Source organism: Lutra lutra, chromosome 15 (genome assembly GCF_902655055.1).
Source record: "Lutra lutra chromosome 15, mLutLut1.2, whole genome shotgun sequence".
NCBI classification, from domain to species: Eukaryota; Metazoa; Chordata; class Mammalia; order Carnivora; family Mustelidae; genus Lutra; species Lutra lutra.
The window spans coordinates 27,897,939-27,915,024 of record NC_062292.1 but is presented as its reverse complement, the minus strand read 5'-3'; the positions used below and the strand labels follow the sequence as shown (position 1 = coordinate 27,915,024).

Sequence of the window (17,086 nt, the reverse complement as noted above, 5' to 3'; positions counted from 1 at the left end):
GTTCCTGGCTTCTAAAGAGTTACCCAGCCCTCTGAGCTGGTGGGGAGACCCTATGTGATTGGTGCTGGTATGTCCTAGAGCATCTCACACGTATCAGAAATTCTCAGGAGTCGTGGTATGGCTGCTACTGGCAATGCAGATCCTTCTTTTCTTCTATCTTTCGATCACATACCTTTGTTAACTTATTGGCAGAACCTAATTTGGAAACAAAGTTTTACAAGGTTGTAGGATACAAGGTAAATATGCAAAAATCGATCTTACTCCTATATTCTAGCTATGAAAAATTGGAAATAGAAATTTAAAACCACATAAAAGCACTAGGAAAAAACCCTTGAAACATTTACGTAGAAATTGAAGAAACTGTTACTAGATCTATACATTGCAGAAGTAGAAAACAGTAATGAAAGAAATCAAAGAAGACCTCAGTAAGTGGAAAAATATACCATGTTTATAGAATGAAAGTCTCAGTATCGTTAAGATTTCCCCTCTGGCCATACTAGTCTTTGGGATCAATGTAACTTCAATCAAAATCCTAGTGGAATTTTTTTTGGTACCAACTGAATAGCTGATTCTAAAATGGTGTAGAAAAGCGAAGTAACTGGAATCGCCAAAACACTTAAAAATGAAGAACAAATTTGGGAGACTCATACTGCCTGATTTCAGGGCTTACCATCAAGCTACAGTAATCAAGACATTATTGATGAAAGGACAGACACATAGATCAAAGGTGCAGAATAGACGGTTCAGAAATAGGGCTACACAATGTAAATTAGACATTTCTCCAGAGAAGACATACTGATGCCTAGCTAGCACATAAAAGATGCTTAACATCATTAGCCATTAGGGGAATGCAAACGGAAACCACAGTGAGATACCACCTTACATCTACTGGGTTACCTGTAATAAAAAAGACAAATAATAACAAGTGTTGGCAAGGATGTGGAGAAATCGACGCCCTCTTATACCGATGATAACAGTGTAAAATGGTGCAGCAGCCATTTTGGAGAACATTCTCGCATTTCCTCAAAAGGTTAAATATAGAGGTAAGATATGGCCTAACAATCCCACTCCTACTAATATACCCAATAGAAATGAAAGCATATGTCTACACAGACACTTGTGCACAAATGCTGATGGTATCATTATTCATAATAACCAAAAAGAGGAACAGATCCGAATTCCATCAAGTGATGAATGGATAAATAAACATGGTATATACATACAATGGGATATTATTCAGCAGTAAAAATAAAGTACCGGTACATCTAAAACATGCATGACCCTTCAAAACATCATGCTGCGTGAAAAAAGAAAATCCGAAAAGAGCAATGTGTGATTTAATTTATATGAAGTATCAAGAATAGCCAAATCTGTAGAGATAGAAAGTAGGTGAGTGGTTGTCCAGAGCTAGAAAGAGGATTTAAGGAAATGGAGAGTAAACATTAAGAGGTACAGGGTTTCTTTTTGGGATAGTGAAAATGTTCTAAAGTTGAATGTAATGGCTATACAACTGTGTGAATATATCAAAACCATTGATTTAAGTACTTTAAATGGGTGAATTGTATGGTATGTGCATTATATCTTGATATAGCTGTATACAAAAATATACACATATATGGCCTATTGATTGTAAGCAAAGGTTTAGTTGAAATTCAATGGAGAAAGGATAATCTTTTTAGTAAATCATGCTTAACAATTAGATGTGTACATGCAAAAAAATAAAAACAATAGAAATAAATCTTGGGGCATACCTTGTCCCATATTGAAAATTAACTCATACTGGGTCATAAACCTAAATATAAGAGCTAAAGTTATAAAAGCTATAGAAGAAAACATAGGAAATCATTGTGACCTTTGGTTAGGCAGAAATTTCTTAGATATGAACTCAAGGGAATGATGTTGGAAAGAAAAAAAAATTACAGATTTGATTTAATCAGAACTAAGAACTTTTGTTCTTCAGAAAACATTCAGAAGAATGAAAAGCTACACACTGGGAGAGAATATTTGTAAAACTGATACCTGGATAAAAGACTTATATCTAGAATATTTTTTAAAAATCTCAAAACTCAATACTAAAAAAAAACCCAAAAACCAAAAAACCCCACTTAAAAATAAGCAAAAGGTCCAAACAGATACTTCACCAGAGAAAATATTTTTTATTACAAATAAGCCCATGAAAAAATGCTAAACAACATTCGTCACTACACATATATTCAAATGACTAAAATAAAAAAGCAAAACAATAGCTAAAAGCACTGTGATACCAAGAGCTACAAAGGATGCGTAGCAACTGTAGCTCTCATATTTTGTTGGTGGAGGTGCAGAATGGTGTAACTGTTTTGGAAAGTTTGGCAATGTCTTATAAAGTTGAACACATACTTACTATAGTACCCAGCAATTCCATTGTCACTCCTAGGTATTTACCCAAGTGAAATGAAAACCTGTGTACTAAAGTCTGCAACATCTTTGTTCATAATTGCCTCCAACTGGAAACAGTCCAAATGCTGTCCAGCGTGGATCAACTAAGTGGTACATGCGGTCCGCGGAGTATGCAGTCCGCGGAGTATTCCTGAGCAATTAAAAGAATGAACTACTTGGGCTCCTGGGTGGCTCAGTTGTTAAGCATCTACCTTCAGCTCAGGTCGTGATCCCAGGGTCCTGGGATTGAGCCCACAACGGGCTTCCTGCTCCACGGGAAGCCTGCTTCTCCCTCTGCCACTTCCCCTGCTTGTGTTCCCTCTCTCACTGACTCTCTCTCTCTCTCTCTCTCTGTCAAATAAATAAATAAATAAAATCTCTTAAAAAAAAAAAGAATGAACTACTGACACACAATAACATGATGGATCTCAAGTGCTTTATGTTAAGTAAAACATGTCAGATTTGAATGGCTAAATGCTACATGATTTCATTTATATGAGATTCTTGAAAAACCAAAACTATCATGGTAGAAAATTTATTAGTAGCTGCCAAGAACTGATTATGTTGGGTGGTAGTAACTATAAGAGAGCATAAAATTTTTGAACTACCCTGTGTATTGGTTACAGTGATGACCACAGAACTTTTTTTTTTTAAAGATTTTATTTATTTATTTGACAGAGAGAGATCACAGTAGACAGAGGCAGGCAGAGAGAGAGAGAGGGAAGCAGGCTCCCTGCTGAGCAGAGAGCCCGATGCGGGACTCGATCCCAGGACCCTGGGATCATGACCTGAGCCGAAGGCAGTGGCTTAACCCACTGAGCCACCCAGGTGCCCCATGACCACACAACTTTATGAATTTGTCAAAACTCACAGAACTGGGGTGAATTTTACTCTGCATAAATTGTACCTTATATGGCAAAAGACCCCCAAACCAAAAACCAAAACAGAAACAACCCAGACCCCGAAAACCAAGAGTATTAATCCTGAGCATTTTGATTGTTGAGGCACAAATGCTACTACTCTGTCAGAAAAACAAAAGAAGAAAAAAATGACCCAAATGCTTTTTTTATATTTTGTACTACACAGAAAACATCAGAACAAGTAATAAATATGAATGAAGGAAGGAAATGGAGGAAAAAGAAAGGAAAAAAGCCAGGAATGAAATTTGTGGCTTATATGTAGAGTAGCTCTTTGAAGTGTCTGCTTTTCTTAGGTCAGTGCCTTCATTATCCCTTGTATTCACATTCCTCTCTCTTTACTTTGATGTGTAGTATTTATTGTAGGAATCACTGTCTCAAACTAATTTTTCTATTCTGGCCCTTCAAAGTTATGTCAAATGCACATGACCTCCTCAAAGTTACTGTTGTCTTACAGGTCCCTATCACAGTGCCTAGAATATGGTAGGTTCTCAAAAAAATTTATTCAATGTATTTATGAATGAAAATTCTTGACTTACAGATTTCTGTCCCTTCAAGTCTATGAAAATTTTACATAGCTACATTTGGTACTTGATTATTTTTTTCTTGTATAATTTTTAAATAAATGTAAATATATTTCATGTTAGATTGTAAGTAGATTCAATTTTCATAGGACAGTTTACTTGACCACTTTGTGTCTTGATCATGTCCTGTTATGGTGAGGTGTTTTGACTTAAACATTTTGAAAGTGTCATTCTGGCTTTGAATTGAAAAATAAATTATAAGGAAGCAAAGACAGAAGCAGGCAGAATAGTTAGAAGACTATTGTAAATAAACTAGCAGAGAGATGATGCTGTCTTGCCATGCTGATAGCAAAAAGTAACATGTGATGAGATTCTGGATTTATTTTGAGACAGAGCTGATAGAATTTGCTTATGTTTCCTGTGTGGCCTGAGAAAAAGAAATAACTGACCAACAATGCCAGAGTTTTGCCTTGAACAACTAGGTCTTATGTTTATTTAAATATGAAAGACAAGAGGAGGAAGAACACCTTTGGAGGATAAAATCAAGATTTTGGAGATGTTGAGATGCCTTGTAGACATCCAAATAAATGTGTCCTTTAGTCAGTTACATAGTAGATTGAGTTCAAGGGAAAGGTAAGGATAGAAATAGGAGTTTGGGAGCCATTGGTGTATAGAAGATTTTTAAAGCTGTTAGAATGGACAGGATTACTTAGGGAGTGAATAGAAAAGTCATCCAGGAACCAGGCCCTTGTCCACTCCAGTGTTTAGAGGTTGGAGGGATGAGGAGGATCACACAAAGGAGTCCAAGAAAGCATAGCCTGTAAAGGTAGGAGAAGAAACAAGGTAGAAATAAAAGGAAGTAAGTCTGTCAAGAAGAAGGTAATGATCAGTTGCTGATAGGTCGAGTAAGCCTGAGAATTTTTACTTGACCCAGCAACTCAGTTGTCACTGATGACCCTGACAAAAACCTCTTAATGGAGAGGTAAGAATGAAAGCTTGATTAGACTGTGTCTAAGAAAGATAATCAGCAGGTAAAGAGAACTCTTCAGAGAAGTTTTGCTATAAAAGGATGACAAGAAATAGGGACATGTTAGGAAGTGCATGTGCACCGAGAGGTTATTCTAAAAATTAATGTAGCATGTTGTATGTTGTTGAAAATAATCTAGGAGAGAAAATTTGAGAATACCAGAGGGAGAAGACACAGTTGCAAGAGAAGCTGTTGAGTAGGCAAGAAGAGATGGATTTGTTGAGGGATGGAGGAGTTGTTTTTAAGAGCACAGACCGTTCACTGTAACAGGAGGAAAGGCAGGGCATGGCTACAAAGTAAGAGCTGACTCAAGTTTGCTTGCTATGCACCAGGTGCTACCCTGAGCACTTTAGACGCCTTACTCTAGTTGCCACAGCAATCCTCTGAGGTGGGGACTATTATTATCTTTATGGTAGAGATGAGAAACTAAGGGCGCCTGGGTGGCTTAGTTAGTTAAGCGTCTGCCTTTAGCTCAGGTCTTGATCCCAGGGTCCTGCTCAGCAGGGAGCCTGCTTCTCCCTCTTCCTCTGCTGCTGCCCCCTGCTTGTGCTCTCTCACTCTTTCTGTCAAATAAATAAAATCTTAAAAAAAAAGAGAGATGAGAAACAGAGATACAACTACGTTAAGAAGCTAGTATAAAAATGCATAGAAGATAATGGTAATGAATAGGTAACTTGCTCAACAGCCAGTAAGTAACTTGCCCACGATCATGCAGTGAGTAAATGACCACGTCAGCATTTGAATCTAGACAGTCTGGCTCCAGAGCCAGAACTTTTGTAGCCAAGTGGACAGGTGCCATTTCTGTAATGTGGGTAGGTTACTGGATTAGCTTTTATGGAAGAATGTAGAGGTTTTAATGAGAGGGAGAGAGTAAATTAGGAAACTGATTCCCTTGCCAGCCTTCTAGTAGGAGTTAAAGACAGACCATGAGGATGGCAGGAACACAAAATTACTTAGGTGACTGAATAAATAGCATATTGAGAGCTTTGCTGTTTTTACAAAATAACAAGATATATAACTTGGTTGGAACATATATTTTATAAAGCATTTTCCTAAGCTCTAGGAGATACATAGATAAAGACACAATTCTTACCTCTGAGGTTCATAATGAAGAAAAGATAGGAATGTATTCTCATAACAGACCATTTTAATCAGTTAACTGAAACATTGAGTTGTTTCATGTTTCTTGACCATTTTGTTATTTTTTCCTATAGGATGATTGCGTCCAACTGAAAAAAAAATGATCTACTCTCTCTTAGGAACTGTACTAGACATAAAGATGAATAGGGGATAATTCCTATCTCCAAGTAGTTTGCCATCTTATAGAGGCATGTAAACATTTAAATGGATAATTGTGATATGCAAAAGTGAGAAAATAATATAGAGTAAAGCCTCATGAACTCACCATCCAACTTCAGTAGTTACCAACATAGTAAAGACAATCCTCAACAAATCTTTTAAAGCTAAAATTGCTGTGGTGCTTTTTATTATTTCAGAAGCAACTGTTAATAGAGAAACTGGTTGGGAGGTAATTGCATGAGTTGGTGAGATCTTACCAAACCCATGGGCCTTATAGGGAGAGGAGGTTCCAAATGGGGAAGGACTTCGGAAGTAGAACTGACAGGGCTTCTCAGCTATAATTCAGTGTACATTTTTCTAGGAATAAAGTATCTTTCTAAATTATATTTTTAGTATTGGACTTCAAAAAATCCATTGAGTGAATCTGAGGAAACGATTTTATTTTTTTAGATTTTATTTAATTCAGTTAATTAACATATAGTGTATTACCAGTTTCAGAGGTGGAGGTCAGTGATTCATCAGTTGTATATAAACCCAGTGCTCATTCCATCACATGTCCTCCTTAATGTCCATCTCCCCTCCAGCAACCCTCAGTTCGTTTCCCATAGTTAAGCATCTCTAATGGTTTGTCTCCTCTGATTTCATCTTGTTTTATGTTCCCCTTCCTTCCCCTATGATCCTCTGTTTTGTTTCTTAAATTCTACATATGAATGAAATCATATGATAATTGTCTTTCTCTGATTGACTTACTTGCTTAGCATAATACCCTCTAGTTTCATCCGCATTATTGCAAATGGTAAGATTTCATTTTTTGATGTCTGAGTAATATTCCATTATATGTATATGCCACATCTTCTTTATCCATTCATCTGTCGATAGACATCTGGGCTCTTTCCATAGTTTGGCTATTGTGGACATTGCTGCTATAACACTGAAGTGCACATGCCTCTTTAGATCACTATGTGAGGAAACTATTTTAATCAACTAAGAGAACTGATTTTTGACCTTTACAGAACTTCCTGCATCTTCTACAATTCAAATATTTTAATTTTATTTGGCTCTTTATTGCAGTTGTGTCATGATAATTCATATGCATAAAAAAGGAAAAATTTGCCTAATTGAGAAAAGTTATATCTGTTACACAAGGATTGATAAAAATTTTTAATTGCTCTTGGAATATCTTTTTAAAACATTACTGTTCTTTACATTTAGAAGCTTTTGGTGAGTCTCAGCAATACTGGTTAGGTACTTACATTAAGTTATCTTTGTGATTTATTTAGGTAAAGCACCTGTTGTATAAAATACTTCAGTTTTGTTTTGGGAATATTTTTCTTTAAAGTGAGGAGACAGCCTGTGTTCTTCTTCTTTTATTTATTTATTTAATTTAGTATTATTTTTTAAAGATCTTATTTTATTTGTCAGAGCGAGTGAGCACACAAGCAGGGAGCGGCTGGTAGAGGGAGAAGCAGGCTTCCCCCTGAGCAAAGAGCCCAATGAGGGACTCATTTCCAGGACCCTGGGATCATGACCTGAACTCAAGGCAGATGCTGAACTGACTGACCCATCCAGGTGTCCCTTCAGCCTGTGTTCTTAATGAAATTTTAACTAAAATATAGCTGAAATTTATTTTGAACTTATTATAAAATAGCTAGATCACTGTATTGAAATAAAGTGGAACTTTTATGGATCAAGTCAGAATTCAGTTAATTAAAAATATACCACTAGAAAGATGTAAAGGGAAAAATTTAATACAAATTTGAAATTATCAGAAAGAAATAAAGATAGTATGGAAAAGAAAGGTAAAAACAGAGTATGTAAAAACTTCAGTAGTAGAGGTCTATTATATGAGCTCGGAGTTAAGGTTTCTTGAAGAAATGACTGAAAGAAAAAAGTAAGTGAGCTAGAATTGAAGAAGAGGGCTAGCAGCAGGGAGAGAGGAAGAGAGGAGACATCTGTGATGGGACAACTTGGAAAATCCAAAATGGAAAGTGGTAGCGCCTAAAACCATAAGATACCTTGGAATAAACCTAACCAAAGAGGTAAAGGATCTATACTCTAGGAACTACAAAACACTCATGAAAGAAATTGAAGAAGACACAAAAAGATGGAAAAACATTCCATGCTCATGAATTGGAAGAATAAACATTTTTTAAGTGTCTGTGCTGCCCAGAGCAGTCTATACTTTCAACGCCATCATAATCAAAATACAAATGGCATTTTTCAAAATGCTGGAACAGTCTTAAAATTTGTATGGAACCAGAAAGGACCCTGAATCGCCAAGGAAATGTTGAAAAAGAAAGACAATGCTGGGGGCATCACATTGCCTGATTTCAAGCTATATCACAAAGCTGTGATCACCAAGACAGCATGGTACTGGCACAAAAACAGACATATAGACCAGTGGAACTGAATAGAGTGCCCAGATATGGACTCTCAACTATGGTCAACTGATCTTCTACAAAGCAGGAAAAAATATCCAGTGGAAAAAAGACAGTCTCTTCAATACATGGTGCTGGAAAAATTGGACAGCTATGTATAGAAGAATGAGATGGACCATTCTCTTACACTCTCTTATTTAGAGTTTATCTTCATAAAGATAAACTCTAAATAGATGAAAGACCTCAATGTGAGACAGGAATCCATCAAAATCCTAGAGGAAAACATAGACAGTAACCTTCTTGACATCAGCCATAGCAACTTCTCTCAAGACACATCTCCAAAGGCAAGGGAAACAAAAGCAAAAATGAACTTTTGGGACTTCATCAAGATAAGAAGCTTCTGCACAGCAAAGGAAACAATCAACAAAACAAAGAGGCACCCCGCAGAATGGGAGAAGATATTTGCAAATGACACTACAGACAAAGGGCTGATCATCCAAGATCTATAAAGAACTTCTCAAATTCAATACCCCAAAACCAGATAATCACGTCAAAAAATGGGCAGAAGACATGAGCAGACACTTCTCCAATGAAGACATACAAATGGCTAACACACATGAAAAAGTGTTCATCATTAGCCATCAGGGAGATTCAAATCAAAACCACACTGAGATACCACCTTATACTAGTTAGAATGGCAAAATTGACAAGGCAAGAAACAATAAATGTTGGAGAAGTTGTGGAGAAAGGGGAACCCTCTTACACTGTTGGTAGGAATGCAAATTGGTGCAGCCACTTTGGGAAGGAGTGTAGAGGTTCCTCAAAAAATTAAAAACAGAGCTACCCTATGACCCAGCAATTGCACTACTGGGTATTTACCCCAAAGATACAGATGTGGTGAAAAGAAGTAGTGAATGTACCCCAGTGTTCACAGCAGCAATGTTCACAATAGCCAAAATATGGAAAGAGCCAAGATGCCCTTCAACAGACAAATGGACAAGGAAGATGCGGTCCATATACACAATGGAATTTTACTCAGCCATCAGAAAGGATGAATACTCAACTTTTGCATCAACATGGATGGGACTGGAGGAGATTATTCTGAGTGAAATAAGTTAAGCAGAGAGAGACAATTATATAGTTTCACTTACTTGTGGAACATAAGGAATAGCATGAAGGACATTAGAAGAAGAAAGGGAAAAATGAAGGGGGAAAAATCAGAGTAGGAGATGAACCATGAGAGACTACGGACTCTGGGTAACAAATGGAAGGTTTTAGAGGGGAGGGGGGTGAAGGTATGGGTGAGCCTGGTGATGGGTATTAAGGAGGGCATGGATTGCATGGAGCACTGGGTGTTGTATGTAAACAATTAATCATGGAACACTGCATCAAAAACTAATGATGTACTGTCTGGTGACTAACGTGACACAATAAAAAAAGACTTCTGTGACGTGTCCAATATATTCAAACTAGTAGAGCCGATGACCTGAGCATTAAATTATTGAGTACATTTAAGGAATTGGGTAGAATTATTTCTGGATAACTGTTTCTGGTTTTAAAGTTGTGTGGAAGCTGTTGAGGTTTTTGAAGACTAGAAAAACAGAGTATTAACTCTGAAAACTTAGGCATAAAGGTCAAATTTTGTAGCAGGAAGATTTCCTAACCAAAAATACTAAGTGAATGTCTAAGGTAAAAATTATGGTTTATTGAATAAAACCATCTTCAAACTACTCAATTCTCTTTTATTAGAATATCAGAAAATTGATATTTACATTTAGTACATTTAGTACATTTACATTTACTACACATTTAGTAGGTGCTTTGATTGTGTTCTTCATGGCTATGCTTACCACAGTGGGAATGTGTTGTCTTAATCTGTGGTCTCTCAGCCTAACCAAGCATCAATGAACTGCTGGGAGAACAGAATAAAATACAAGCTCAGAGAGAACCTGAAAGACTAGAATCACTAAGTGTGAACATTTATAGCTTTCTTCCTTTTCACATTAACATATAATGTTCCATTTTTTTCAGCTGAGGAAAAATCCTGCTCATCTCCAATGTGCTCTTATCAAATATGTGCTCTTGATCTTCAGAATGACCTTTATTCTGTCGTTTTTCTTGAAGTTTTTCTGTTTCTTTCTTTCTTTCTTTCTTTTTTAAAGATTTCAGTTAGAGGCACCTGAGTGGCTCAGTGGGTTAAGCCTCTGCCTTTGGCTCAGGTCATGATCTCAGGGTCCTGGGATCCTGGAATCGAGCCCCGCTTTGGGCTCTCTGCTCAGCGGGGAACCTGCTTTCCCCTCTCTCTCTGCCTGTTGCTCTGCCTACTTGTGATCTCTCTCTATATATCCAATAAATAAATAAAATCTTTTTTTTTAAAGATTTTATTTATTTATTTATTTGACAGACAGAGATCACAAGTAGACAGAGAGGCAGGCAGAGAGAGAGGAGGAAGCAGGCTCCCCACTGAGCAGAGAGCCCGACATGGGGCTCGATCCCAGGACCCTGAGATCATGACCCGAGCCTAAGGCAGAGGCTTAACCCACTGAGCCACCCAGGCGCCCCTAGATAAAATCTTTTAAAAAAATACTTCAGTTATTTGAGAAAGAGCAAGAGAGAGCACAAGTAGGGGTGGGAGATACAGAGGGACATGGACAAGCAGACTCCCCGCTGAGCAGGGAGCCCCACTCGGGGCTTGATTCTAGGACCCTGGGACCACGACCTGAGCCAAAGGCAGATGCTTAACTGACTGAGCCACCCAGGTGCCTCTCTTGAAGTTTTTTTCTTATTGTAGCTTGTTTAATTTAAGTAAGATCTAGGTTTACATATTTAGATTTTCTCACTCTTGGGGAAGGAGAAATCCCTGTCTTTTAGTTTCAGTTCTAGCTATTCCTTTTCCTGTGAGAACCTTTTAAAATGGGTCAAGCCACTGTCCTCACATTGTCCCGTCTCCCAGCCACCTACTTCCACCTCCCTTCTGTCAAAATTGTCCTAATTCCATCAGCGACCACTCAGTGACATTCAGTGGCTCTTCTCATCTCTTGATTTCTCTGGTATTTTTGTTAGAAATAATATCTTCCCTTTGAAATTCTCTCTGGACAGTTTTGGAATAGTAAAATTTCTTATATGCCTAGATCGTTTCAAGAAAAGATGCCTCTTTTGAAGGTGACTAGATGAATACATGGCAACTCAATGATCTTATTAAAATCAGTTAGCATGTTTGCTTTTAAAAAAGCATTTTGGGGGGACACCTGCGTGGCTCAGTGGGTTAAAGCCTCTGCCTTCGGCTCAGGTCGTGATCTCAGGGTCCTGGGATCGAGCCCCGAATCGGGCTCTCTGCTCAGCGGGAAGCCTGCTTCCTCCTCTCTCTCTGCCTGCCTCTCTGCCTACTTGCACTGTCTGTCAAATAAATAAATAAAATCTTTTTTTAAAAAAGGCATTTTTTTTTGCTTAGACTTAGTAGTTGATCATATTAATTTAATTTTATAAATCTGTTCACTTATTTATCTAAAATATCTTGAGTGCCTTCTTGGTGCCAGGCACTGTTCTATGTAATCGGGGTGCTAAAATAAAGAAGATAGAGATTCTTGCCCTTCTGGAGTTTATATTTATTAAACTTTTTTAATAAATAAAATTTAATATAAATTTAATAATAAAAATTACTTATATTTATTAAAAACTACCTGATAACCATACATTTAGTATATATCTGCTTTATGTGTGACTTCTTGAATAATTAGATGCCTCTTGTTTCCAGTGCATGGGTCAACACATGTAACAACTAGTTGCCTATTTCTAGGTCTCTTGATCGCTGCAGTTTATGTTTTATTAAAGCAATGGTCATATATAGTTATTAATAGGTGGTTTTATCTGGATTATTGAAAGCAGTGATTATTTCCATAAATTGCTATTTCATTTCAGTCCTCCCTGGTCATAGATGTATACTAGTAGTATTTGGCTTAATATCCTTTATTGTCCCTTATGCATTAGGGTGCTGTATGCATTATAATTACTGTATGATTGCTAGGATAATCAGTAAATTAGAGCTGTTAATCATGTAGTGTTATGAATGACCTAGTTCTTTTTAAATGCCAGTCTATAAAGATAAATAGAGCCTAGGTTTTTAAGAGAGGAGAAAAGACTTTTTTCCATAATGCTTGGCCAGACAGATGGCTGGGGGTCAGCTAAAAGCTGAAATGTCGATTGAGCTGAATCATACTGTGGTGAAATGTTCATTAGGGTTGTATGTATGCATATGTAGGAAAAGATACTCCAAATATAAAATCTTTTTTTTTAAGTTTTTTTTTTTTTTTTAAATTTATTTGACAGAGATCACAAATAGGCAGAGAGGCAGACAGAGAGAGAGGAGGAAGCAGGCTCCCCGCTGAACAGAGAGCCCGATGCGGGGCTTGATCCCAGGACCCTGGGACCATACTGCTGAAAGCAGAGGCTTTAACCCACTGAGCCACTCAGGCGCCCCTAAAATCTTTTCTTAAGTCATTATACAAAATTATATTTGCCAGCAGTATTGGAAATGTATAGTAGTACAACAAGTGAGTGTTAGGAAGCTGTGTGTGGTCTAGGCTGAATAGAATTGGTGGCTGTGGAGATAGGGAGAAGTGCATGGAATTTGGAAAGGTCAGGAAAAAAATGCATTAGCCTTGTTGATGGATCTCTAAAGGGCGGAGAGTAATGCCAACAGTAATTCCTAGGTTTCTAATTTGGATAGATTGTGGTGATAGTCACTGAGATAGGATACCCTGGAGAGCAAGGTTTAGTAAGAAAATGGGGATTGAGATTTGGACATGTTGATTTTGAGGTGCCTTTGAGCCTGTGAAACTCCAAACACACAGGCATGGGTGAAAACACTCCGAGATGAGAGAAACAAGAGAAGTAGACCACTGAGGAAAGCGTGAAGAGAGTATCCACAAGACTTGGGAGGTTCACAGAGGAGAAGCAACAGCAGTGGGGTCTATGAGGGGGAAGAGAGAGGGCTTTGTCCTTGAAGCCAAAGGAAGCGAAGTGGTCAACGGTGAGAGGTTTGAAAAATGCCCCTTGAACTTAGTGGCATGGAGAGAGGTCATGTATTACTTCAGTGAAAACTAAGGACAGATGCAGAAGCCATGCTGAGCTGAGTTAAGGAGGAAATAGAGGTAATGACTATTTAACAGCTCTAGAGAAATCTGTTGTTGTAAGGTAGGAGACAGTATGACAACCAGAGGATTATGTGGGGTTGAGGAAAGGTTTCCTTTACGTGGGAGGTGTATATTGGAGTTTTAATGGTTTTGTGTATACTGATGACTTACTGATCTATATAACATGAAGCATATGATATATTTAATTACTTTGCTATTGTGGTTATATAATGGGACTTAAAATTCAGAATATTTTGTTTTAATTTCAGAGGAAATGAGCTTTGACCTTTGTTTTTAGTTAATTCTGTTTTCAGTTAATTCTTGTTTTTAGTTAATTCCGTTTTTTACCCTAAGATTATAGAAACTCAGCTACCCTCAAACAACATGTGTTTTTCCTATTCAAAAGTATAATCAGAACCACGCAGACCTGTACCCCTGGGGATAAAAATATATGTTTATAAAAAATAAAATTAAAAAAAAAGTATAATCAGAACCAAATAAATTGTAAGAAGGATTATTTTATGACTGATCCTGGCTCTCTTGTGGCGTAATATTCTTTTGCTAATATTATGCTCAATTAGATAGCAAAGAAGAGGCAGGTGGAAGGAGATTAAAGATGTTAGTTTACTCAGGTGTAAGTCTTCTCGAGAATAATACTCATAAGAAATTTTGTGGAGCATATTTAGCTTTTTTTTTTTTTTTTAAAGATTTTATTTATTTATTTGGCAGAGAGAGATCACAAGCAGGCAGAGAGGCAGGTAGAGAGAGGAGGAAGCAGGCTCCCCACTGAGCAGAGAGCCCGATGCGGGGCTCGATCCCAGGACCCCGAGATCATGACCCGAGCCGAAGGCAGCGGCTTAACCCACTGAGCCACCTAGGCGCCCCTTTAGCTTTGTTTTTACAAACTAAAGTTGTATTTTAGTTTAAGTCCATGAGAGAAATTTAAAGAATTGAGATGACTTTTCTTGTGTGTGTATGATTATAAAAGAATTTAAGATCATTGTGAATATTTCAAACAGCAAAGGAAAATAAAAAGTAATTTCCTTCTCAATTCTATTACACATTTTGGGGTATATTCTTCTATGTACTTTTCCTATGCAGGCTGAAATCAGGCTTCAAAATATTACGGGTTAGAGAAAGAGAGGAAGCAAGAGAGGGAATGAGAGAGAGAATGAACATCTATCTAAAATAATACTGTAGGGGCGCCTGGGTGGCTCAGTGGGTTAAGCCTCTGTCTTCAGCTTGGATCATGATCTCAGAGTCCTGGGATCGAGCCCCACATCGGGCTCTCTGCTCAGCATGGAGCCTGCTTCTCCCTCTCTCTCTGCCTGCCTCTCTGCCTACTTGTGATCTCTCTCGCTGTCCAATAAATATATAAAATCCTTAAAAATAAAATAAAATAAAATAATACTGTAGGGGCGCCTGGGTGGCTCAGTAGTTAAGCATCTGCCTTCAGCTCAGCTCAGGTCATGATTCCAGGGTCCTGCGATTGATCCCTCATCCAGCTCCTGGCTAGGCGGGAAGCCTGCTTCTCCCTCTCCCACTCCCCCTGCTTGTGTTCCCTCTCTTGCTGTGTCTGTCTTTGTCAAATAAATAAATAAAATCTTTAAAAAATAAATAAAATAAAATAATACTACATATAAAATTTTGAGAGAGGGAGAGAGTATGTAAATTTAAAATTATATATACTGTTTTGAAACTTGCTTTTTTTCACTTAGCAGCATAACTCTGGTCCCTAATGTGCAATAGTGTTTTAAATGTATAAGCTCTACCTCCTTTCATTTCATTTTGCTCCAAGCCAATCAGTATTAGCAGTTTAGGTTCTCTAACTCAGCAATATAAAAGTTTTCTTTGAAAAGGCCAAAAGAAAGCAGAATAGATATACACTTGATGGTTTATTAAAAATATTAATGGGATGAGTTTACTTGAGCTTTAAAGTTATAGGAGTTATAACAGTTTTCCAAAATGACCAGATTATGAACAAATGGGAAAAGAATGGAACATATTTTCAGAGGAAGGGCCTGCTAAAACTGAGGTCTGGGCCAGAGATGGAAGAGTATATATAAGCTAGAGAAGTTGGCGAAGTAGATGGGAGGCCAGTTTAGAAAATAGACATATTGATTCTATGACCTTTAAGACTAAAACTTGAAAGCAGAGTCTGAATGTTAGATCAAACCAGAGTACATCGTCAAGGTTTGGAGCCCAGATGGTAACACCAGGGTCAGTTCTAAGAGATCAGAACTGAGCAACAAATACAAGTAGAGAGAAAATCTGAGCAAAGGGGCCTAAAATGTAGCTCCAGGTTCAAGCTAGTCACCAGGAAAACATGGAGGAATGTAAATTACATTCACAAGACTGGGAATTGCAAGTCACTTTCTTGTTCAGTCTGGCAGATTATTATAGTAGCATACTTCCTATGTCATCATGGACTTCATGACAAAAAATATTTGCCTTTGTTTCATTTCTAAATACCCTTGGCTGATAAGTCTATGCTACTCCCCTAGCAAGGTGGAGTTGTACAGGTTTTGTAGGAAAGTTCTAGGTCCTTCATTTAGGGAGTACTTTGGGTCAGGATGTAGGGATATAGTCAAGACATGATAGGCCTGTGATCCACTTTCAGCATCCCGTTCCCCCAGCCCCTGCTGTACCCATGCCACTAGCCAACTTACCCTATGTTCATGTCAAGGGATTCAGATGGTTCTTTTTATGCCTTGAAATGCTTCCCAGAAATACATAATTAACACATTCATTTTTGTGAATAAGTTCATAGAATGATTTTAAAAAGTAAAAAAGAGAAAGTAGAAACTTTCTTGACAGAAGAATAACACAGTTCACCAACAGAGAAAAGATGGGGCTGGGGAACCACGTCCATGACATCTCTGAGCAACTGATGGCATTTCATGCCTCCTTCCCAGTTTTTTTCTCAATCCAGGCTTACATTTTTTATGTAAATTCATTAATGTAACTCATAACAAAAGCGGTGATGAAGGGAGTTTGAATGGTTTGTTTTCTTGTGTTCTTAGGCACAGTAACCTTGGTGCACGACCGAAGGGGCTGTCCACTCTGGTGAAGAGCGGTGTCCCCGAAGCCCTGAGGGCAGAAGTGTGGCAGTTATTAGCAGGCTGCCATGACAACCAGGCAATGCTGGATAGATACCGACTTCTTATCACAAAGGTAGGAAGCTTTTTTCATATTCTTCTCATTGGACAACATATTAAGTAAATACTGTTTTCATAGCTGCAATAAATTGTAAATGTTTTGAACTTCTTTAAAAACTGCTTTAGTGTTGTGTAGTGAATGGTTCTGCCTTTTGTTCTGAGCACTTGTTGTGGATAGTGGTAAATAATGCCTTGGCTTTCCTTTTTTCATTGAAGTGGAAGATATTTATATT

General features: G+C 37.7%; 1 protein-coding gene across 6 annotated transcripts in view; it reads left to right on the top strand.

Annotated features, from left to right (window-relative positions):
• Nucleotides 1-17,086, top strand: part of RABGAP1L (RAB GTPase activating protein 1 like) — a 763,170-nt gene that overhangs the window by 210,693 nt on the left and 535,391 nt on the right. For all 6 annotated transcript variants that reach the window (XM_047704248.1, XM_047704249.1, XM_047704250.1 and 3 more), the window contains exon 13: nt 16,719-16,869. In XM_047704248.1, coding sequence (XP_047560204.1) covers nt 16,719-16,869 — 151 coding nt within the window. The remainder of the gene's footprint in view (nt 1-16,718; nt 16,870-17,086) is intronic.